Here is a 23456-nt window from a genome sequence, read left to right as displayed (position 1 = left end):
TTCTGTATGAGCTTGTGCACATTTTCGTTGGAAGAGTCCCTGGGGCTGAGAGTAGAGCTGGGGGAGTTCTGGTGGTGAGTGCAGCGCTCGCCACCCCTCGCGGTGCCAGGCTGCCAGCCACAGCAGCCGTCCTCCTGTGAAGGTCACTCGCGTGGCTGTGAGTTAACCTTGCCTCTGGCCTCATTTTTGGAGCCTTGGGGGTAGGTGGGGCTCCTTTGTTCCTCATCCACGCCGAGTGGCCCTCGGCAGCTCTAACGCGGGTCGCAGACCTTCACTATCCATCTGGGTGCTCCTGTTATTTATATCCTTAAAAAAAGTAAATAACATACTAGAGAGTCAAGCTAAGTTTTTGAATAGCTGCTTTATTGAGATACGATCCATGTACCATAAATTCCACCCTGTAGCCTGTACAAGGCAGGTTAGTACGACCAGCTCCAGCATCCACGTTTAGGACACTGTTATCACCACGGAGACACCGTGTGCCCAGCGGCAAGTCCCGCCCGTCCCCAGTCCAGGCAAGCACTGGCCCACCTCCTGTCCCTGTGCCCCTGTCTCTTCTGGATGTTTTTCACACCTGGAACCTTAGGGTGGGTGGCCTCTGGTGCCTGGCTTCGTTTACTGGGTGTTGCAGGTGTACTTCACTCCCTTTTCTGGCCAAATGATGTATGGATATACCACATTTTCTTTACCAGTTGATAGGTGTTTGGGTTATTTCCACTTTTTGGCTCTTAGGAATAATACTGCTATGAACACTCATGTAAACCATACATACTGAACGATTTAACACCCGGGATTTGCTTCGGATGTCATGAGAACAGGGCCAGTAGGTGAAGGCACAGGTGGCCTAGATTGGCCGCGAGGTAGAGCTTGCTGAAGCCGGTGGTGGAGGTGGGCGTGGGGGTCGTCATACCGTCTGTCTACTTGAACACGCGCGCAGATGATCCCACAGTCTGCAGACCTTTAAAAGATGCACACCGGCAAATCGAATTGTTTGAGCGCTTTGGAAGTCATATTTGTTAATATCTCATTGGATTTTTGAAGTAACCAACTTGTACTATAATGCTGATTGGGTCATCGTGTTTCCGGTTACTTTTAAGTGCCTCTTGCTTCCTTGTGCAGTAATATCCAGTTAATTCTGGATAAAATAAGGAAGATAATGAGTGACCCTAAAATTTAAGCATTAATTCACTTGGAATTTAAGACTGTAGAGCAATTTTGACTAACTGAAGGATAAACGTAATTTTTTCTCCCTGATTAAAATAGTTCCATGTAGCATTTTCGCTTTATATTTCTCCGTATCAATTAATTTCTCTTTTCCTATTAGCTATACTCCATCACTGCTATTCCCATTTTCGGAAGTCTTTTCTCCGTTCTGCCATTTAATATGAACGCTTTATTTGGTAAGAGTTTAAGTGAACTGTGTACATAAAATATAACTATATTATGTTACAGTTTCATTTAACATTCTAATGAGGATGGATTGTGATGAATTTAACTTTCTGGTCATGTAATATGTTAATGAGATACACTAACATACTAGGAGAAATGATAGAATAAAAATCAAATGTTTAAGAGTAGTCGTGGGGCTTCCCTGGTGGCGCAGTGGTTGAGAATCTGCCTGCCAATGCAGGGCACACGGGTTCGAGCCCTGGTCTGGGAGGATCCCACATGCCGCGGAGGGGCTAGGCCCGTGAGCCACAACTGCTGAGCCTGCGCGTCTGGAGCCTGTGCTCCGCAACAAGAGAGGCCGCGATAGTGAGAGGCCCGCGCATCGCGATGAAGAGTGGCCCCCGCTTGCCACAACTAGAGGAAGCCCTCGCACAGAAACGAAGACCCACCACAGCCATAAATAAATAAATAAATTAATTAAAAAAAAAAAAAAAAAAAAGAGTAGTCGTGACCTGATGTCTCTTTGAAACTTTAAAATCATCTTACTACATGTATATTTATATTTTCAGTCAGATTAAAAACATTCTAACTCTTAAAAAAAAGAGTAACCAACCATGCTTTTCTGACTTACAGTTGGTTTTCGTAGAAGTTGTCTCTTTCGCAGGAGAGATGCATCTTTTCTGCTCTTCTTATGTAGATTGATAATCTTTTCTGAATCTAGTAGTTGGACTTTAACTATGAAAGTATTATCTTTAAACTTTGTAATTGCTTCTCTAAATTTCTGTTATTCCTTGGTTTCTAATCCAGGCTTTCAAAGGTTATCAGCTTTGCCAGCTTAAAAGTAACTGTGTGTTCAGCAGGTCCTTAGTGTCCCATCCAGGCAGCCTGGAACGTGCACTGACCCCACAGGTGACTGACCCCTGGGGCGCAGCGCTGACTGTTTATTTTGGTGACCGCGTACGCTGACCCCGTCTGGATCGACGCGGCTTTGGGTTTTTTTCTGTGGTGTCGCCTACTTGCCTCTCCATGCCTGTTCTTCCCTCCTTCATCACTCAGGAGGGGTTGGTGGCGCTCTGTGCGCCAGCCAGTGGGCTGTGCGGAGGAGATTGCCTTTAACTGTAAGAGCACACTCATTCTAACTAGAGGCAGATACGATCTGCGTTGTGAGATCTGTAGTTTAGTAGTAGCTCAAAAGGAGTGCTCCCATCCCAGTAGGTCAGGGAGGGCTGCCTGGAAGAGGCTCTGGGTGGGTGATGAGGGGTCACCAGGTAGGTGAGCAGATTGATTTGGAAGAGGCTGAAGTTTCACAGGCTTGGAGGAGAGTAGGTAGACAGAGCCGAGAAGCCTGGGATTTATCCTCTCGTCCGTGGAGAACCTTTTAGGGCCTTGGGCTTTAGGAAGGCTAAACATACACTCAGGAAGAGAGCCGATGTTTCATTCCTTAGCTGATTTAGGGTATTTCGGGGTAAGAGAGCCTAACAGGTGCGTTTCAGAGCTAGTAGGAAAAGTAATGATAAGACACTTGCGCCTCCTGTCAGCGGAAGCTGAGGTTCTGGTTCTGTGAGTCAGGGCAGGTCCTGGGTATTCTCTGGGTCAGGTGGTTCCAGAATTCAGAGAAACCACAGTTTGGTTAAGCAGTGAAAAAAAGTTTTTAATGAGAGGAGTTTGACCGTAATTTTCATTTGTAAAATTACGTTCTGTGGATCAGTGTCTTGGACTAAGTAGATTTTATTTGAGTCGGACGAGGGGTGGGGCAGGCAGGACATTCCAGAGTTTCTTCTTTTCCAGGCTGATGAACGTGCTGTTGTTGGATGTGTCAGGTTTGTTTATCCATCTGTCGATGGACATTACAGTTGTTTCAGCTATCGTGAATAATGATGCCATGGCCGTCGCTGTATAAATATCTTTTGGGGTCCCTGTTTTCAGTTATTTTGGGTGTATACCTGAAAGTGGAACTGTTGGGTCATATGGCAGTTCTGTGTTTAACTTTTTGAGGACCCTCTGTACTGTTTTCACACGATTTTACATTCCCGCCAGCAGTGCACAAGGGTTCCGATTTTTCCACATACTTGTCTGCACTTGTTATTTTCTGCTTTCTTTTCTCTCTATTTTTAAAATAATAGCCCTCCTAGCGGGTGTGAAGTGCCGTTTCACTGTGGTGGTACATATAGTACACAGCGCTGTGCTGTAGTACCGAGGGTCCCTCAGGAAAACTAAGAGATTTAGTATCTTTTCATTGGCTTCCCCCCTAGACTACAGAACTGTTCCGTGGTTTATCCTCCATCGTGATGTCTTCCAAAACTGAAGCAAAAAGCGTACACAAAGATTTATACATCCTACTGTCTAAACCTTCTGGATATTTTTTAAATGATGATCTTTGTGGTTTTTGAGTTTTCAGTATGTTTCTTAGCCTTTAAAGCTACCTGTTTCAGAAATAAGTGTGGACTAAATCCTAAACAGGAATAAAGGAAATAATGCTTCCTGAGACCTCCTCCTTCCTCCTGCTTGGTCACGTCTAGGCATCTTTGAGAACTGGCATCGATGCTGTAAGATAAAAGGATGAGGGGTTGAGAACCATATTTCATTTGGTTGTTTTGTTTTGACCTCTTCTTCCATCTCATAGAGCTGAAATTTCAGCACTGCAAAATTGAGATGTTTTTTTAAAGACGGGATTTATTATTGTCAGAAGGAAACGTCAGCGTGCAGATAGTGAAGCCGCTGCTGCCTCGCTCCACCTAGTGGCGCGGCTTAGAAGAAGCGAAATGAAAGCTTTGAGGCCTTTGCTAATGGGAGTATTTCCCATTTTCCTTCTGAAGTAGACGGTAATGGTGAGATGTCACATATGTAAGAGTTCCATTAAAGCGCCACTGATGATACTGGAATCTGCTAAAAGCAAAAGTGTGAAGTCAAGATGTTCCAATTATTCATAGACATTCCCACTGAGTAGAGAGATTATAGATGATAATGCATAAGAATAATTATACTAAAGAGTCTAATTGCAAAGATTAAAGTCACTGATAAAGTACCTAATTTGGGGAGAGAGCGTATGGATTTCTGTAGAAACATATATAAAAACCTAGTTCTCATATACAGGTTTAGGTTTATAAAACATCGTGACTTAGAGATTTGTAATATGCAAACGCTTCATCGTGCTGGCGGGTGATGTTAATGAGTCCTCCCTTTTAAAATAATGGCGTTGCGCTCCAGCTTCTTTCTTTAGTGTGATCAGTATAGCTGCTCATTAGCCTGCTCGAAAGCGAACCTGAAATTGTAGATGACTGATTTATGCACGTATCTCCCTTGAGGAAAATGCTCAGGGCTTAAGATGGATCCATAAATAATCATCTGTTCTGTAGACGAGCACTGGACTTGACTCATGAGAGCCTGACTAAAGCCCTGTTTTGGCTGCTTTGCTGTGAGACCTTGGGCGAGTCACAGACCCCGTGCTCATCTTCAGAAGGGGATAAGCTGCCGTGAGGATGAAATGAGCCCCTGTGCGTGAGTGACGGGGTGGGGGGTGGGGGGTGGGCAGAGGGGGCGGTGCCTGTGCACTCCCAGGGGCCGTAAGGTGTAGACGTCCAGGGCGGCAGAGAGGAGAGCTCTTGCTTTAAAGATTCCATGTTTAAAGATTTAAATATGCCCCTCAAAACGGAACTCTGAGGACAGATTTGACGTGATTTAAACATACATAGCTTTTTAGGTGTAGCCTGAGAGAGGAGTTTAAATTACCAGTGTAACCACTTTAAAGTTACTAGAAATGTCAGTGCTGTCTGATTAGTCCGGTAACGGGGGCTTTGGAAGCTCTTTAAACGATACCTTCACGGGTCCTTTTTCTTCCAGATCACACAGTACATCATCATTTATTATCTGCCTTTAATCCACTTAAAGGAAGGGGGTGGTGTCTTAGCTGCGGAGACGGAACAGCCAGCTCCTGTGGCCCGGGTGACAGGAGGCCTGTTGGGAGAGCAGCACAGGAGGCAGCGCGGCCTCTCCCCAGAGCCCCTCCTCGGACCTGGCGGTTGCAGCACTGAGAACGTGAATTAGTGAGCAGTCAGCGTCATCTGATAAAGCTGCACAGCTTTGATAGCACTAGATGGCTGTGTGACCATCAGACAGGATAATTTAAGTAAAGCCACCACCAGATCCTGAAACATCCCCTTCTGTAAAGTGATAAAACAACTGGGGTAAAATGCCATCGCCCAGAGGGAGGGGGTGTCTTTGCTGCACTTGGAATATAATAACTACCAAGAGGCTAGAGGCTGTGAAGGAAATCATGGCGGAGGGGAGGGTATCAGTCATTTTCCCGTGGTCCGTAATCTAAGCATTCCTCTGCTTTTACCCTGCAAGTTTGCCCCCTACTTCCTAGGCGTATTGAGCCTGTTTTGAATGTTACCCAGTTTCCACTGGCAGCAGTCCCCTTACGAAATAACTCCTCCACTCTGGAATGTCTTTGTTCACTATTTTGGATGTATTTATATTTCTTTATCCTTGGCATACATTACCTCATCCACACGCCTTGAGAATGCATTTCTTTTGTTTAAGCGCTAGTAAACAAGGATTCTGAAGTCTACTCTGGTGAATTAGGCTTCCATATTTGTAACTGTCTGTGGAGTTTTGTCTCGTCAGCTTTGCTTATGTGAGTTTACATAGTCACAGTTCCAGGATGGACAAAGCAAGTGTCACCGTGTCATAGAGTTCAGGGCCGGGTGACTTCTCTGTGGCACGCACTGAAGTGAGGTGCAGGGCACCCGAGTCCAGGCTTCCCATCTCCGCTGCAGCTCATTCCCCCCAACGCTCCAGGGTTGCTTCCCGGGGGTTCCTGACCCTGCGATTTTCTGAGTGTCGTTACACAGTGATAAAGAAGTTCTTTCTAATGCTTGCAGATACATGAGAAATGGAGTTATTTCTAGTGATTACCACTACCCTTTTTATCATATTCAAAGTACTTTATGGTAGTAATATGGAAACACAGAGAGAAATATATGCTACCTATATGTACAAGTAAGAATAATCATTTTACTACAACCTTAATTCCTTAAGCTGCGTTTTCTCCAGAATGAATCCCTTCTGACTCGTGCTGGTTGTTCGGTTCATATCTTTGCACTTCGTGATTTCTTTTTTTTTTAATTAATTTTTTTTATTGCCCTGTGTGATCTCTCATTATTTTTTTTTTAATGGAATTGCCATGATTACATTGTAGCATCATGCCTCGGCACTTTGGAGAAAGCCGGGGTGGTTCATGATCTTAAAGACAGAATAAGATGCCAGGCTCTGGAGGGTCCCATCAGAGGACTCGTCCATCTGTGAGGCCACACGTGCTGGTTTTCACTAAGAGTCTCACGTACAGAGCAACACAGTCAGGTTCCCTTGAGACAGTTGCTCTTGCTCTTGTTTTACCCTGTACTTTGAGAAGCTTTTGACTCTCCCTTTAATATTCACAGGTGGTTGAGCTGAAACCGGGTGGCAAGGATATCCCGGTGAGCAGCGCCAACCGGATCGCGTACATCCACCTGGTGGCCGACTACCGGCTGAACAGGCAGATCCGCCGGCACTGCCTGGCGTTCCGGCAGGGCCTGGCCAACGTGGCGCGCCTCGAGTGGCTGCGCATGTTCGACCAGCAGGAGATCCAGGTCCACTTCTTGCGCCTGCGGGCACGGGTGTTTCCTGGCGGGAAAGGCCTTCTTCGGACCTGCCTCCGGTTTTATAACCGGAACTTGTTCTTTTTTCCAGGTATTAATTTCTGGTGCGCAAGTTCCCATAAGTCTGGAGGACTTAAAATCCTTTACAAACTATTCAGGTATGTTATCACTACTAGTTATTCATCCCTGAAAATGTTACAGATGGTCATATTTCCAGAGTAATTTCTAACATGCTTTTTTACATGGGTAATTCATTCATTCATGATTTGAAACCCAGGCTGTATGGGGTTACAGTGAACTCCTCTTCCTGTCTCATTTCCCACCATCCCATTCCTCCCCTGCCCGTCCCCACCAGGAGTAACCACTGTTCTTGGTGTCTTTACATATTTACATATAAATACAAATTTCATTCTTATTTTCCTTGTTTGTATGCACTATTCTGCAGCCTGCTTTTTTCTCTTCACAACTTACCTTATTAAGCCTCTTCTTATGGCCACTGGGTTGCTTCCAGTCTTCTGCTTTGAAAAATAGTGCTAGGCCAAAAAAAAAAGAAAAACCTAAAAACTGAACCTCATCAAAATATTTACTTTTGATTAAATTAAACTTAAAAGTTTTTACTCTTCAAGAAAATGAAAAACCAAAAAGAAGACGTATAAATGGCCAATAAGCATATAGAAAGATGCTCAACAACATTAGTCATTAACGAAATAACAAAAGCATAACTAGGTTGTTCAGAGTTGGATTGGTGTACTCTTTGGGTGTTTGTGAGGTTTTTTTTTTTCTTTTGGCCGTGCCACGCGTCATGCAGGATCTTAGTTCCCCAACCAGGGATCAAACCCATGCCCCGTGCAGTGGGAATGTGGAGTCTTAAGCACTGGACCACCAGGGAAATCCCATAAACTTTATTTTATATACTTGGGAGCAGTGAAAAGGAAAAAAAAAAATCATCCTTAAAACAACCACTATTATTTTGGTTTGTTTTCCTTAACCATAGTCTGTTATTCTGGTATTTTCAGGGTTTTTGGTAAAAATCAGCAGACTGATTTTAAAATTTATATGGAAATGTGAAGGACCTAAAATAACCAAAACATTTTGTAGAAACAAAGTTGAAGGATTATCACTCTGATTTAAAACTTACTATAAAACCACAATAATTAAGACGTTGTGGAATTGGCAGAAGGGTAGGCATAGTGATCAGTGGAACATAATTGGGAATTCAGAAACAAATCCTTAGATTTACAGTTAATGATTTTTGACAGTTCAGTGGTGCTGGAACAGTGTGCACATGGAAAAGAATGAGCTTAGACCTTGACCTCACACTGTATGCAGAAATGAATTCAACAGGATCAGAGACCTGTAGGTAAAAGCCGAAACTGTAAAACTTCTAAAAGAAGATATAGGAGAAAATCTTCATGACTTCTGGATTAGGCAGAGTTTTTAGTTGTACAGCAAAAGCATGATCCAGAAAAAAGAAATTGATAGAAATTTGGACTTTCTCAAAATTAAGATTTTGTGCTTCAAAAGATACCATTAAAAAAGTGAAAAAACAAGCCAGAGATTAAGAGAAAATATTTCCAAGTAATATATCTAATAATGGCTTATGTCCACAGTATATAAAGAACTTTTGCAACTCAATAATATAAACAACTGAATTTTAAAACATGGGCAGAAAATAAAGTGTTTCACTTAAGAAGATATATAAGAATGTCTGATAAGCAAGTAAGCACATGAACAGATGTTTAACACCATTAATTATTAGGGAAATGTAAATTAAATTCTGATGAGATACCACTACATACCCACTAGAATGACTGTTCTCAAAGAAGACAATACTAAGTGTTAGTATGTGAAGAAATTTGAACCCTCTTGACTGGTGGCAGTGTTAAATGGTAGAACCTCTTTGGAAAAGTTTACAGTTATATGAAAAGTTAATTGTAGAACAACTGGATTTTTGCAAAAGAATGAGGCTGTACTCCCACCTCACACCGTATGCAAAAATTAACTCAAAATGGATCAAGAACTTTAATGTAATACCTAAAACCATAAAACTCTTAGGAGAACACAGGGATAAATCTTCATGACCTTGGATTTGGCAGTGGGTTCTTAGATATGACACCAAAAGCAGGAGCAACAAAAAAAAGTAAATAAATTGGACTTCGTCAAAATTACAAACTTTGTGCATCAGAGAACATTATTAAGAAAGTGAAAAGACAGCCTTCAGAATGGGAGAAGATATTTGGAAATCATATATCTGATGAGGGTCTGGTATCCAGAATGTGTAAAGAACCCTTACAACTCAACAAGAAGACAAGCCAGTTCAACGACGGGCAGAGTGCTTGAATAGACATTTCGCCAAAGAAGATATTACAAATAGCCAGTATGCTCAAAAAGATGTTCAGCATCACTAACCACTATGGAAATGTAAACCAAAACCAGAGGGAGATATATTCACATCTATTAAGACGGCTGTTATTACACACACACACACACACACACACACACACACAGAAAATAACAAGTGTTGGCAAGGATGTGGAGAAATTGGAACCCTCATTCATTGCTGGTGGGAATGTAAAGTAGCCAACATGGAAAATGGTTTGGTGGTTCCCCAAAAAGCTCAACATAGAATTACTATATAATCCAGCAATTCAGGACTTCCCTGGTGGTCCCGTGGTTAAGAATCCGCCTTCCAATGCAGGAGACGTGGGTTCAATCCGTGGTCGGGGAACTAAGATCCCACATGCCTCACACCACAGCTAGGGAGTCTGCGTGCCGCAGCTACTAAGCCCGCACACTCTAGAGCCCGTGCGCCACACCAAAAGATCCCATGTGTCGCAGTGAAGATCCCACGTGCCGCAACTAAGACCCGACGCAGCCAAACAAATAAATAAATATTAAAAAAATAATAATCCAGCAATTCTACGCCTAGGTCTATATCCAAAGGGTTTGGAGGCAAGGACTGAAACACCTGTGTTCATGCAACATTGTTCACAGGAGCCAAAAGGTGGAAACAACCCCAGTGTCCACCTACAGATGATGGATAAACAAATGTGTTGTAGACATACAATGGGAATATTACTCAGTCTTAAAAAAGGAATGACGTTCAAATGCACGCTACAACATGGATGAATCTTGAAAACATTACGCTAAGTGAAATAAGCCAGACACAAAAGGACAGATGCTGTATGATTCAACTTCTATGAAATACCTGGAAGAGGCAAATTCCTAGTCACTGAAAGTAGATGTGAGGTTACCAGGGGCTGGGGAGGGGGCACAGGAAGTTACTGCCTAGTGGTTATAGGAGTGTCTGCTTGGGGTGATGGAAACGTTTGGGTTGGAAACAGCAGCGATGGTTGCACAACAATGTGAATGTAATTAACACCCTTGGATTATACACCTGAAAATGGTTTAAATGGTGAATTTCATGTTACATATTTTACGACAATTGTAAAAAGAAACCTATCCAGACTCCTCTGTTCTGTTGAGTGCTGTTTCCCAACCTTTTCTCCAAGGTAAATTTTGAAAAGGTTTTGGAAATGGATCGTAGTGAAAGTTGCACAGCACCGTGAGTGCAATTTCGTTTAGTGAAACATCTTTAAAAGCACCCTGAGAGACAGACCAGATCATGGTTGTCTATGGGGTGGACATGGGGGTTTTTGAGGAAATGGATATGTTTTAAAACTGGATTGTGGTGATGGTTTCAGAACTATACATTTACTAAAGTAAATTACGTATATCCATGTGTGTATATTTATATGTATATAAATGTGTGCATGTGTCTCCCCTTTCTGTAATTAATTTGTATTGCTCTAAATTTGAACTCTAAAGGCAGATAATACCTAAGGTCACATTGTCCTCACTATCAAGTCTTCTGTTGAAAAGAATGAAATCAATCCAAGCTTTCCTTTGCCAAGAAGTGGTCTTGGCTTCTTTGCGTTATCCTGTCTGCACTGAAAGCGTATGCCTTTAATGATCCTAGCTATTCCTATTCTAGTAAATAGGTTTAAAATATTACCATATTCATTTTGGTGCCAATTAATGCACTTAAGATATTTTATTGATGATACTTCTGTAGTATATTAACAATGAGGGAACAACATATAGCAATTATTTCAGTTTTAGGAAGCACTTAACTAGATTAAAAGCTGTAGGTAGCAGATATCCCACTTCAGAACAGTGGTCTAATTGAGTGTTGGGGTTGGTTGGTAACCATGGTCTCTACCTTGTTGTCGGAAGGATGGGTGATAAAACAAATTTAGATACTAAGATGTGTTGGCAAAGTAAACTAGCTCTATTAAAAATAAAAATCCCAGTGTTTCTGCTATCTCTAGATGTGTGACAATCATGTAAATCCTTTGTTATTTAGGGTTTGCTACTCAACAGAGGCTGATTTTTAACCCCTAGCAGAGTTCTTAAAACTCACACCCCTTTGCGGCATCTTTTGCTGCCAGGGTTCATCTTGTAGCTGCAGGGTGTTTGTTCCTCATTCTGGCCTTTGGTATTTTACCTTCTGAAGCTTCTCCCCTTGCTGTGTACTTGCCCATCATCTACCAGGACAGAATAAAGGTGTTTCTCTAGAGTTAGCTTTCAGCCATGAGCTGAGAGAAGAAAAGACTGTTCATCACTGGACAGGCACGACGAAAAGGAATCACTCTTATAAGTTTGTTCCTCTGGTGCCTTTAGGAGAATCTTGCTTCTGCAGTTACCTCGTTTTTAATAAAAACGTCTGTTCCTTTTGTCATAGGAGGCTATTCTGCTGACCACCCCGTAATCAGAGTCTTCTGGAGAGTTGTGGAAGGGTTCACGGATGAGGAAAAGCGCAAACTGCTCAAGTTTGTGACAAGCTGCTCCCGCCCCCCTCTCTTGGGGTTTAAGGTACACAAGCTCGCCACAGCTGGCTTTAAACGCCAACTTGTACCTAAGAAAGCCAGCAGGGTAGCAGATGGGGCTGAATGAAGTAGTGCGTACACATTGTTTTCAGAGAATAGTATTGACAGTGTGTCAAAACACCTGGTTTATTATTTTGGTACTATGTTTTTAGCCTCATTAACTGCGTATTTCAGCTCCATCACTGAAGGATTGGTTATTATCTGTGTATCCTGGTGCTGGTTTCATCTGGGGTTTTTTTCCCTGCGTTCGCAGTGTCGACCTCTTGCTGTGAGGGTTGTCACTGTGCTGGGGGTTAAAAGCGAGGAGCTGCTGCAGCCGGGCGGGCGCACTGTGCCGTGCGTGAATGATCAGTGTCACGCGTCTGTGCGGCTCAGGCTGGTTTCACTTTTGAACTGAAGAAAACACAGGCTACGAATGTTGATATCGGGTGTTTGGGAAGAATGATGCATGAGCAGTAGTATATTTTTTCCTAGTTGCTCACTGTTACTTATTTCATGTTACCTGGCCTTACTGTGTCGTTTCTGGTGATTCATGTTGATCTCATATAAACTGGCTTAATATTCTTAGCAATTAAAATTGGTCATGGGGGGCTTCCCTGGTAGCGCAGTGGTTAAGAATCCGCCTGCCAGTGCAGGGGACACGGGTTCGAGCCCTGGTCCGGGAAGATCCCACATGCCGCGGAGCAACTAAGCCTGTGAGCCACAACTACTGAGCCTGTGCTCTACAGCCCGCGAGCCACAACTACTGAGCCCGCGTGCCACAACTACTGAAGCCCGGGCACCTAGAGCCCGTGCTCTGCAACAAGAGAAACCACCGCAATGAGAAGCCCGTGCACCGCAGCGAGGAGTAGCCCCTGCTCGCCGCAACTAGAGAAAGCCCGCATGCAGCAACAAAGACCCAACGCAGCCAAAAATAATAAATAAATAAATTTATAAAAAAGATAAAATAAAATTGGTCATGGGACAGTTTATGTTTTCCTTATTCATAGTAAAAGAAATAAAGCTATATTTAATAGTTTAAAGAGGCACACAATGGTATATATAACATAAAATAATATCAAGTTAGGTAAGCATTGTATATCGCGTCTGCTTGTGAAACCTACTGGATTGGCATTCACTTTCCAATAACCTTGCATTGGACACTGAGTTATGTATCGGTTGTTCTTTTCTTCAACTTTTTACTTTGAAATTAGTTAAAATGTATAGAAAAGTTGCAAGAATTGAACAAAGAACTTATTAACCCACTTTGACCCATTGTTAACATTTTGCCACATTTGTTTTATCATTCTCTCTATATACGTATATTTCTTTTCTGAATCATTTGGGAGTAAAAGCTGAAGACGTCATGTTTCTTACACATTTTTCCGACCACCTCAGTACCCTCTTACACAGCCACAGTTAAGTGATCAAAAGTAGGGAACGTGCAGTGATGTCCTGAGCTTGTCTGAGCCTCTGCTTCACAGAGTGTGGTCCTGAGACCAGCAGCTTCAGCACCACCTGGGACCTTGTCGGAGCTAAAACATTCTCAGGCCTCGCCCAGACCCCCTGAATCCACTCAAGGAGGGGGCTCAGCCCTCCTGTTTGCACCTGCCCCTCGGTGTCCAGAGCACCTGCAGTGGCCCCGCCGTCCCGCAGTGTCCTCCATGGACTTCGGCTTCCCTGGTCTGCAGTCCAAGCCGAGGCTGCACGCTGTGTTTACTGGCCGGTTTCCTCCAGTCTTTGTTTAGCATTTTCAGCGGGTACTGGCACGTTACCCGAGAATATCCCTCAGTACAGTGGAGCCCTTCCACTCCTGGGAACGAGCGGACTCACGTGTGTTCACACAGTTCTCACGGGATCGCTCAGAGCAATCTGACTGATAATGACCAAAAACTGAAACAGTCCAAATGCCCATAAACTGGTCATGGATAAACAGAATGTAGTCTCTCCGGGCAACGGGATACATTCAGAAATTAAAAAGAATGGATTGCTGATACGGACTACCACGTGTGTGAGCATTGAAAACATTGTGCTGAGTGAAAGGACTCAGACAATAGACTACAGACTGTGTGATTCCTTTTACATGAAATGGCTTTAAATGGGTGGAAATGGGGAACTTTGGGGGGAAATGGCAACATTCTGAAGTTGGATTTATTTCTTTTTATATATAAATTTATTTTATTTATTTATTTTTGGCTGTGTTGGGTCTTCGTTGCTGCGCGCGGGCTTTCTCTAGTTGCGGCGAGCGGGGGCTACTCTTCGTTGCGGTGCGCAGGCTTCTCAACTGTGGTGGTTTCTCTTGTTGCAGAGCACGGGCTCTAGACGCGCGGGCTTCAGTAGTTGTGGCGCCTGGGCTTCAGTAGTTGTGGCTCACGGGCTGTAGAGCGCAGGCTCAGTAGTTGTGGTGTACGGGCTTAGTTGCTTCGCGGCATGTGCGATCTTCCCGGACCAGGGATTGAACCCGTGTCCCCTGCATTGGCAGGAGGATTCTTAACCACTGCACCACCAGGGAAGCCCTGAAGTTGGATTTAAATTGTACATTTAAATGGGCAAATACTACAGTATGTAAATTACACCTCAGTTAAGGTGTTTTTTTTTAATTGACATCAGTAGCTTAATACAGCATCCCCAAAAGTGCCATCAGAGCTAGAGCAGTAAAGTAGAGAAATGGGGAAAGGGGTGTGGCATAAGTGCAGTGATTCTGTTTTTCGTAGGAGGTGAATCACTGACTATTTCAGGTGCAATGAATAATAAAGACATGAATATAAACAATTATTGAATAATATTATTCAGTGATCTAGCAGAACTAAAATCCCTTCTCTGTCTTCCAAATTCTCAGAGGGAGAAATAAACATGCAAAACAAGGCGACCAAACCAACTCTATTTACCAGATAATAGAAAACAAAGTTAACGTGGACGATCATAAAACAGAAAACAGAGAAATGAGAGCGAGCTGAGCTGTCACAACAGTGAACGTGCGTAGAGTAAACGCATTTATTAGAAGAAAGACACTCAGACTGAGTCAGAAAAAAACTGTGTGCAAGTGACACACCTAAACAAAGTGACTCAGGAAGATTTAGTGATGCTTCTAGCTTGGTATATAATCCCTCCTCCTCCCAAAAGAAATAGATGGATCTACTTCGTGGGTTTAAGCCCTGGCCTGCAGAACCAGATATGAAAATTGGCCTCTGTGACTCTAATGAAAATTGGGCAACAACGTGAAAGAAACATGTCTCTGCGTTTGCGTTTTGGTTCCTCTTGGGCTTGTAGCGAAGTCTTTAAATCTGGCCGTGTAGGATCTAAAGAGCAGGAAGAAGGCAGATGAGAAGTGCCAGCGGCACAAATACATGGAGCTAATATAGGAGGTTTCCCATCGGAACAGTTAGTGTTGTCTCTCTAAACAGTCATATGAATTAAATTCTTATATATGAAGATTTTAACATGATTAGGTAATTTTGTCAGTAACATTTATTATGAGAGACAAAGCTTACAGTATCTTCCAGTTTCAAAACCACACCAAACCTAGAAGTAAGAAAACTAAGCATCTAGTTTCAAGAAGGGAAGTTTGGAGGGACCTACTCCATCAAAAAGCTGGGTGGGGGCTTCCCTGGTGGCGCAGTGGTTGAGAGTCTGCCTGCCAATGCAGGGGACACGGGTTCGAGCCCTGGACCGGGAAGATCCCACATGCCGCGGAGCAACTGGGCCCGTGAGCCACACCTACTGAGCCTGTGCGTCTGGAGCCTGTGCTCCGCAATGGGAGAGGCCGCGACAGTGAGAGGCCTGCGCGCACCGCGATGAAGAGTGGCCCCCGCTTGCCACTACTAGAGAAAGCCCTCGCACAGAAACGAAGACCCAACACAGCCAAAAATAAATAAATAAAATAAAATAAAATACTTAAAAAAAAAAAAAAAAAAGCTGGGTGGAAGACCTAGAGATTTCTGCCAGCTCCTGGTTAATTAGTTAAAGCCCGTGGTTTTTGCTTCAGTAAAAATTAGGAGTCTTGCTGGAAGGTTCTAGACTTTCTGGCAGCCAGTGGAAGAGCCAGTAGGAGTATTACAGGTTTGGAGGACAGGAAAAGTTGAGGGACTTACATTAACTTTCAAAATCCCAAGTAGAGTTATAGTGAAAGTTCTCTGGTCCTGTGTTGATGATCCCATATAATCATAATTGAGTTACCATTATACCATGAAAAATAACTTTCTGGAAGCCATGAGACAGTCTTCCTGTTTCACATTTTTTTCAATGATCTGAAACATTTTAAATGCGAAACTTATTTAAGAGTTTTCAAATGCTTTTGTGGTTGTCATTAGACTCCAGATTTGGGGAAATCACCGTAATGTTTATGCTTTCCGGTTAGCTCAGTGTGTGTGCTGAAAGGGCTGACAGAATTCAGATTTGAAAGAAGAGAATGGCTTTTAGTTGAAGTACTATCAGTAGCAGTGGCAGGCATGCATAATTTAAACGTTATGAAACTCCTTATTGCCAGATTATTGGCGAAGAGTAGCATCTGCTAAAGCTAATTGAAGTTTAATATGTTTAATGAATGTGATTGTTACAGACCAAAAAAATCATTAAAGTGCTGTAGAAAATTGTTAAGTTGCCATCAGGCCACATAATAAATTGATGATTTTTCTCACTCTGAATTAATGCAAATTCCCGTTGTACTCTGTTTAGTTATGCACAAAATGGTACCCTTGACTCAGATTTCAACAAAGAACTTCATTTTTTTTAAACTTTTGAGACCCCAAATAGGAAATTCAATTAGCATTATGATAGAAACAGTAAAATGTGGCATTTAACTGCAAAATATATTTCAAACTTTGCATTTACCAATCATTTATCCATTTACCCAGTACTCAGTGACCCTGCCTTCAGAGGCCCTTTTCTGTTTCAAAACTGTGATGTTTTTATTTTAGTATATTCAAGCATTTGAGAAAATTGTTGCCCTCAGTGTACTCAGAATGCTAAATAATAAATGTAATAAATGTTATTTCTGTTTCTCTTTTGGTTCCGTTTCTAACATTTTTATGAGACATTTAAAGTGGCACACAGGGGCTTCCCTGGTGGCGCAGTGGTTAAGAATCCACCTGCCAATGCAGGGGACACGGGTTCAAGGCCTGGTCCGGGAAGATCCCACATGCCGCGGAGCAACTAAGCCCGTGCGCCATAACTACTGAGCCTGTGCTCTAGAGCCTGCGAGCCACAACTACTGAGCCCACGTACCACAACTACTGAAGCCCGCACGCCTAGAGCCCACGCTCTGCGACAAGAGAAGCCACCGACCGCAATGAGAAGCCCTCGCACCGCAACGAAGAGTAGCCCCCGCTCGCGGCAACTAGAGAAAGCCTGTGTGCAGCAACAAAGACCCAACGCAGCCAAAAATAAATTAAATTAATAAATTTATTAAAAAATAAAAATAAAGTGGCACATAAACTATAATTAGGGGTAAAGACAGTGGGTTTTAGCACATATTAACATGCCATATAGTTTTTGTTTCTTTGGTTTTTTTTGCCTGCATTGGGTCTTTGTTGCTGTGCATGGGCTTTCTCTAGTTGCGGCGAGCGAGGGCTGCTCTTTGTTGCGGTGCGCGGGCTTCTCATTGCAGTGGCTTCTCTTGTTGCGGAGCACGAGCTCTAGGCACGCGGGCTTCAGTAGATGTGGCACGTGGGCTTCAGTATTTGTGACATGCAGTCTCCGTAGTTGTGGCTCACGGGCCTAGTTGCTCCGCGGCATGTGGGGTCTTCCCGGACCAGGGCTTGAACCCGTGTACCCTGCATTGGCAGGCGGATCCTTAACCATTGTGCCACCGGGGAAGCCCCGACAGGGATTGTGTAAATGAAGTTTTTATTTGCCAGTAGAGAACCGCGTAAAGACTGATGATAAGAAACGTGTAAGTCTCTGGAGTCAGCAATTCGTGGCCGTGCTCTCACTGCTCGGTTTTGCCCATGTCATAAAGTATGTGCTACATTCAACGTGTAGATGAAACAAAACCCAGTTGAAATGCAGTTTCGGCCCTTCAGGCACCTGTCGTGGGCTGACGTGACACGTGCTCAGGGTCCCAGTCAGGGCAGGAGCTGCACTCCTGTTTTGTTCTTTTTTTTCCTTGCAACAAAATTAATGTTTTCATTATAGAAAATTGGAAGTTGTGGTTAAGTATAAGGAAGAAAAAAAATACCTATAATTGCTCCCATTCTAACCATTATCGTGTTTTTACGTGAATGTGTGTTTGTATCTATATATATATATGGGCATGTGTTTATGCAGATAGACATGATTTTAAAATATAACTTAAGCTGTATCGTGTTCAGTTTTACAGGCTGCTTTCTTCACTCAGCATTACATCAGGATCATTTTTCCACATATTAAATAGTCTTTGAAATATTTTTAATAAACTTCATAATGTCACATCATGTGAGTCTACCACAATTGATGTACTGTTTTTTTTTTATTAGTTGTTTACAACTGTTCCTTCCTAATAGTGCCGTCAGCATCCTTGTACCTAAATCGTCTGCATCTCTGATTATTAGGATCCACTCCTAGAAGTAGAGGCCATGGTGAATGAAGGATGTGAATGTGTGTGAGTTCCTGCTGCTTCCTGCCAGGCTGTCCCCACAAAGTTATCAGGTTACACCCACAAGAGGAGGATTTGGAGCCGGTGTCTGCAGAGACCACTGAATAGACTTGCCTCTGCGGTGGCATTTGAAGCGTTTTCGCTCCTGTCGCAGCTCTAGGGAGGGAGCATGCTAGTGTAAAGGGCGCCGACCAGAGGTCCACCGTCCTTGTTCTCACTACTCACCAGGCACCTGAGCTGGGCTGCCATTTTGCTTTTCTGTCGCCGTTTTCTGCATACGTTTGGCAAGGAAGTTTAACTAGCCAGGCTTCTGAAACCCTGCAGTAGTGGAAAGGCAAGAGCACGCAGGCCCGAGAGCTAGCAGGCTGAGGCTGTCTGGGTAGACAGTCCCCACTTTATTGTGCTCCTGCTGGAAGGGATCGTATACATCACATCTTGTATCTAATGACATTCACGTGTCACAGAGAGAGTCACTGGTTATCTGTAACCATCAGAGGACCTGGCGTGTTCCTCCTGGAACAGTGTCTAGGAGTTCAGCCTGCAGATGCTTTTGCCCAGTGTAAAACGACTGGAGGACATGGTTACTTATTGCATCATTGTTTGGAAAAAGTGGAACCGACCTAAGTGTCCATTTACAAAGAGCGCTGCAGGTGCCTGCTGGGACCCGTGCAGCTACAGAGAAGCAATGGGGAGACCGGCTTGGTGCGGGAAGGCCACAGAGACGCGTTATCAGATGGAAAACCGTCCAGGTGCAGACAGCGTCTATAACGCGCTAGCGCGTTATGCTTGTTAGGTGGAGGAGGGAGAAAACACTCTCTCGTCTCTGCATCAGGTCTCTGTGGAAGGTCCTCAAGACACCCACAGCGTTGCTGCTCACGGGGTGGGAACTGGGCAGCTGGGGGAGTTTTTACGCTGTAGCTTAACAAAATAGCCACAACGTCATTATTATGTCTAGAAAATGACTGCGAATGCCCGACGGCATCGGTGCGGCTGCTGCGGGCAAGCCGCAGTCCAGGCGCTGCGTCTGCCTGGGGCGTCTCTCTAGTCCTTCCTGGCCTGCAGGCCCCGCCCTCCTCGACTGTGCCTGTGGTCCGGTCAGTGGGGGAGCTGGGTTGCTTCTCTGCGTGTCTTGTAAACTGGTCGCTAGAGGTTTCAGCAGATTCTAGATGTGAATGTTTCCTCTGGCAGCAACACTGCCCCGACGCCGTCGTGATGCCCACATCCTCTGGCCGCAGCGTCGGACCCAGTGGTCGTGAGTCACCTCTGCAGCGCGGCTCCGTCTGTTTCCAGCATCCGGGCGTCTGCGGGGCTGAGCAGTCACTGTGCTCGGTCACCGCCTAGATCCATCCCTCACTGTGGTTAAAGACAGCCGTCTTCCAGCTGTATCATTTCTTCCTTTCTTAGCTGATTTTTCTCTGAAGGAAAACTTTACTTTTTCTCATCAACTCTTTGGTTACCCTGAGGACTGTTTGTACAGCCAAGATACAATAATCAAGTAAATCTTGATTATTCCTCATTTACAAGTTATCAGAACATTGAGGGGGATAACTGGCATCTTCTAAAGTACATTTTGGTTCCTTTATTATCATTATGAACTTTTAACGTTTGATGTGTTTCAATCCATTGCAGTCACTCTTTGATATTCAGTATCCCATACATGGGTGGGCGAGGGCCTTCATGTGGGCTCCGGAGTCCCAGGTAGCTTTGGGTTGCTTTCTTGCTTTTTGGTATGACAAGATAGTAACACTTGTCACGTACATTTCCTGGCCCACGTCTGGAATCAGATGTTTTCCCAAGAAGCCCTGTTTCCTTTCTTCGAGAATAGGTTGGTAGAGACCAAAACCCAGGCACTTGATCTGTTCATTGTCACAGGTGGTCGTTGTGTCCAGGCCTTTTCAGTGGACAGAGCTAGGAAATGGGCGTTCTTTTGTCCCCAAGAGGAAAATTCATCACAAGTTCAAACTGCTATTTCAAATTGAAATTTAGGCATATAAGGTTTTTATTTCTTTTATTTTTATGTTGGGGTCTTTCTTTACCTATGATGATCTTGGCTCCTGTTAGTTCATTTGCTTCCTCTGATAAGTTCTAGGGTCCTACTATAAGTTATAGTTCTATCTAATACTTATATAATGGTGGGACTTCCCGGCTGGCGCAGTGGTTAAAAATCCGCCTGCCAGTGCAGGGGACACGGGTTCGAGCCCTGGTCCGGGAAGATCCCACATGCCTCGGAGCAGCTAAGCCCGTGCACCACAACTACTGAGCCTGCACTCTAGAGCCTGCGAGCCACAACTACTGGAGCCACATGCCACAACTACTGAAGCCTGCGCACCTAGAGCCCGTGCTCTGCACCAAGAGAAGCCACCGCAATGAGAAACCCGCGCACCGCAATGAAGAGTAGCCCCCGCTCGCTGCAACTAGAGAAAGCCCGCATGCAGCAACGAAGACCCAACGCAGCCAAAAAATTAATTAAAAATTAATAGCAGCCATAAAAAAATACTTAATAGTTATACATCATACTACAGTGGTTTTAGAACAATACAAATAATTTACTGTGACATTTCTGAAAGCCGTTGAAGATCTCTTTGCAATTCTAAAACACTGGAAATATTCCTCTCTGTGTGATTAAGCCACCAATAAATAGGTTTATTTGTTTCATTTTGCTTTCGATGTTTAGAGATTGCCTTTTTCTCTCCTTGATTGAAATTGTTTTACGCTTCCTGTTGCTGCTTCCACGTGACTCCTGAGCCTGACCCACAGTGTGGTTCGTTTGGAGAAGACGGGCTTCTGCCTTTCCTGTAGTTTGGTATAAGCAGAGGTTTATATATTCAGCTCTTTACCCTTGTACCTTTTTGAATTTTAAACACATTTTTAAAAGACTAAAAAATGAAAGCTTTAGAGGCCCTGTTCACTGACAAGGCTGTGTCTCCCATGAATTAATGCTATTCTTTATCCCTTTTTATGCGTGGAGCCCAGGGTACAGTATTTGGTAGAAATTCAGAGCTGAGTCTTGAGCACAGTGAAAGGGCGAGTGTCCTTTTGGGGAAAGGTGACTGGGGGCGGCAGCTTTTGTGTGTGAGTCTGAAAAGCTCATTTCAGGCCGTGCTTGTTAACGGTTTCCTGCGCACCCGCTGTCTTCCAGGAGCTGTACCCCGCGTTCTGCATTCACAACGGGGGCTCCGACCTGGAGCGGCTGCCCACGGCCAGCACCTGCATGAACCTGCTGAAGCTCCCCGAGTTCCAGGACGAGGCACTGCTGCGAAGCAAGCTGCTCTACGCCATCGAGTGCGCCGCGGGCTTCGAGCTGAGCTGAGCCGGCACGGCCGCGGCCCACCCTCGACGGCAAAGGCCAGGGTCTCCACGCGGCACCTCAGGCCAGCAGGGTGCCCAGGCTGGACCCTTGGCTCTCCTGGGTCCCTCCCCCGCCACCCCTCTTCCTGCATTTTTAAATGATTTATTAAGTTGTGCTCTCATATTTAGATGGGCGTTGCTTTTCAAATAACTTAAAATAACAAATGTTATGTGCCACGTGGCTAACTTAGTAATTTTGCCAAGAAGAGCACAGTTGTAAGACTGGTGGCAACTCAGTGAAATTAACCAAAGATGAAGCTTTGGCTTTGCTGGTGGAGCCGAGCGCGGCCCGAGCCACGCGGCCCGGGCTCCTGGGAGAGGCGCTGCTTGTGGCTCGGCCCAGCTCTGGGTCTGCAGAGAGACGGGCCTGAGGGCGGAGGGGCTCGCTCTCGCTCTCGGGGCCACTGCTTCTCGTGTGGTTGAATTGTTTACAAGCCTAATTGGTAAAACTAAAGGCTTTTTTTTTTTCCCCCTGCTGCCTTTTCCCACAGTGGTTAGGTTTGGAAAGTAGATAACAATGGTAATATTTTATTTGTGTTTTTTAAGCCATTTCCCCAAAATGGGACTAGCATGCTTGTTTCCGGCCTGCCGCTGACCTGCATCTTGATGGTTTAGACGTTACTGTGTGAGGGTGTGTATGAGGCGGGCACTTCCTTCTTTTTCCATTTCTGTCTCCACCTTGTGCCTGGAGAGCTTTCAGGGGAGGGGGTCTCGGTCCAGTCCCTGCGGCGTGTGTGACTCACGATGGCTCGGGGAGAGGAGACCCTGCAGCGCCGTCTCAAGTCACTTGAACCAAAGTGGCCCTGCGCCTTTGCACTGCGGCCCGGGCTCCGCGGGCCGGTCCTCCCGGATGTGCGGGCACGCCGCGCTCCCGCCCCCTCTGCCCCCCGTCGGTGCTGCTGTGTAGGAGGGGCGGGCGGCCCAGGCGCCCGGGGCCTGGGTGAGTCTCTCGGGATTCGGCACTTTATCAGGACCTGGGTGGTTTCAGTCTCCACAAGTCTCCAAAAGCGGAGAGCGTTTCAGAGCGTCACCTGTGAACACAGATGCTGGGGCCGCGGAGGACCCTGGACCGCGCGCGACTTCTCTCCCACGGCTGGTGTTTCGCTGCCACTGGAGCTCTGGGCTGTCGTGTTGAACTGGCCAGAATTAGCAATATACTTCTAAATGTGGGAGGACTGAATGACACTTTCGAGACCGTGACCGTTATCGAAACAAAATGTATAATTTCTTAATTTGAAGAATAAATTAAGTGTTTAAATGCTCTTTGTAGTCTTGATATACAGAAATAAAATAATTAGGGTTTGTCCTTGGTTTTATTTTTATTTTAGGTCATTTTGTGTTGGATGTTCTATATCTTCTTATTAGTTGATTTGTATATTTCATTATCAGTATTTTGGAAATGGAATATCTGGGACTGAAGAGAAATGGGCAGTTACACTTACTTGGGTTTTTTTCCTCAGCTATTCTGAGCATATTTATTTGTATGTTCCAGTGGCTAAATATTTGCATTAAATTTTTTCCCAAGTCTGTGTTGGAGTCGTACCCCAAATCATTGTAATTAGTTCTGTTCTGCCCTAGTGAAACCACAGCTTCTGAACGTTAGTTTTATCAGGCTTGTTTAAATGTCATCAGTTCATACAG

At 44.5% G+C, this 23456-nt stretch overlaps 1 protein-coding gene across 3 annotated transcripts in view; it reads left to right on the top strand.

The window, feature by feature from the left end:
* Positions 1-23121, top strand: part of UBE3C (ubiquitin protein ligase E3C) — a 118799-nt gene extending 95678 nt beyond the window's left edge. For 2 of the 3 annotated variants that reach the window (XM_059932938.1, XM_059932937.1), the window contains exons 20-23: positions 6831-7019; positions 7120-7186; positions 11773-11903; positions 21607-23121. In XM_059932938.1, the coding sequence (XP_059788921.1) occupies positions 6831-7019; positions 7120-7186; positions 11773-11903; positions 21607-21777 (558 nt within the window). In that variant the 3' untranslated portion in view covers positions 21778-23121. Of the gene's footprint in view, positions 1-1324; positions 1401-1630; positions 1702-6830; positions 7020-7119; positions 7187-11772; positions 11904-21606 lie in introns of those variants that run through there. The other variant, XM_059932939.1, reaches the window with a different exon arrangement.
* Positions 23122-23456: the final 335 nt, after the last annotated feature.

Source organism: Balaenoptera ricei, chromosome 9, assembly GCF_028023285.1.
Source record: "Balaenoptera ricei isolate mBalRic1 chromosome 9, mBalRic1.hap2, whole genome shotgun sequence".
NCBI classification, from domain to species: Eukaryota; Metazoa; Chordata; class Mammalia; order Artiodactyla; family Balaenopteridae; genus Balaenoptera; species Balaenoptera ricei.
This window is presented reverse-complemented; position numbering and strand designations above follow the sequence as displayed.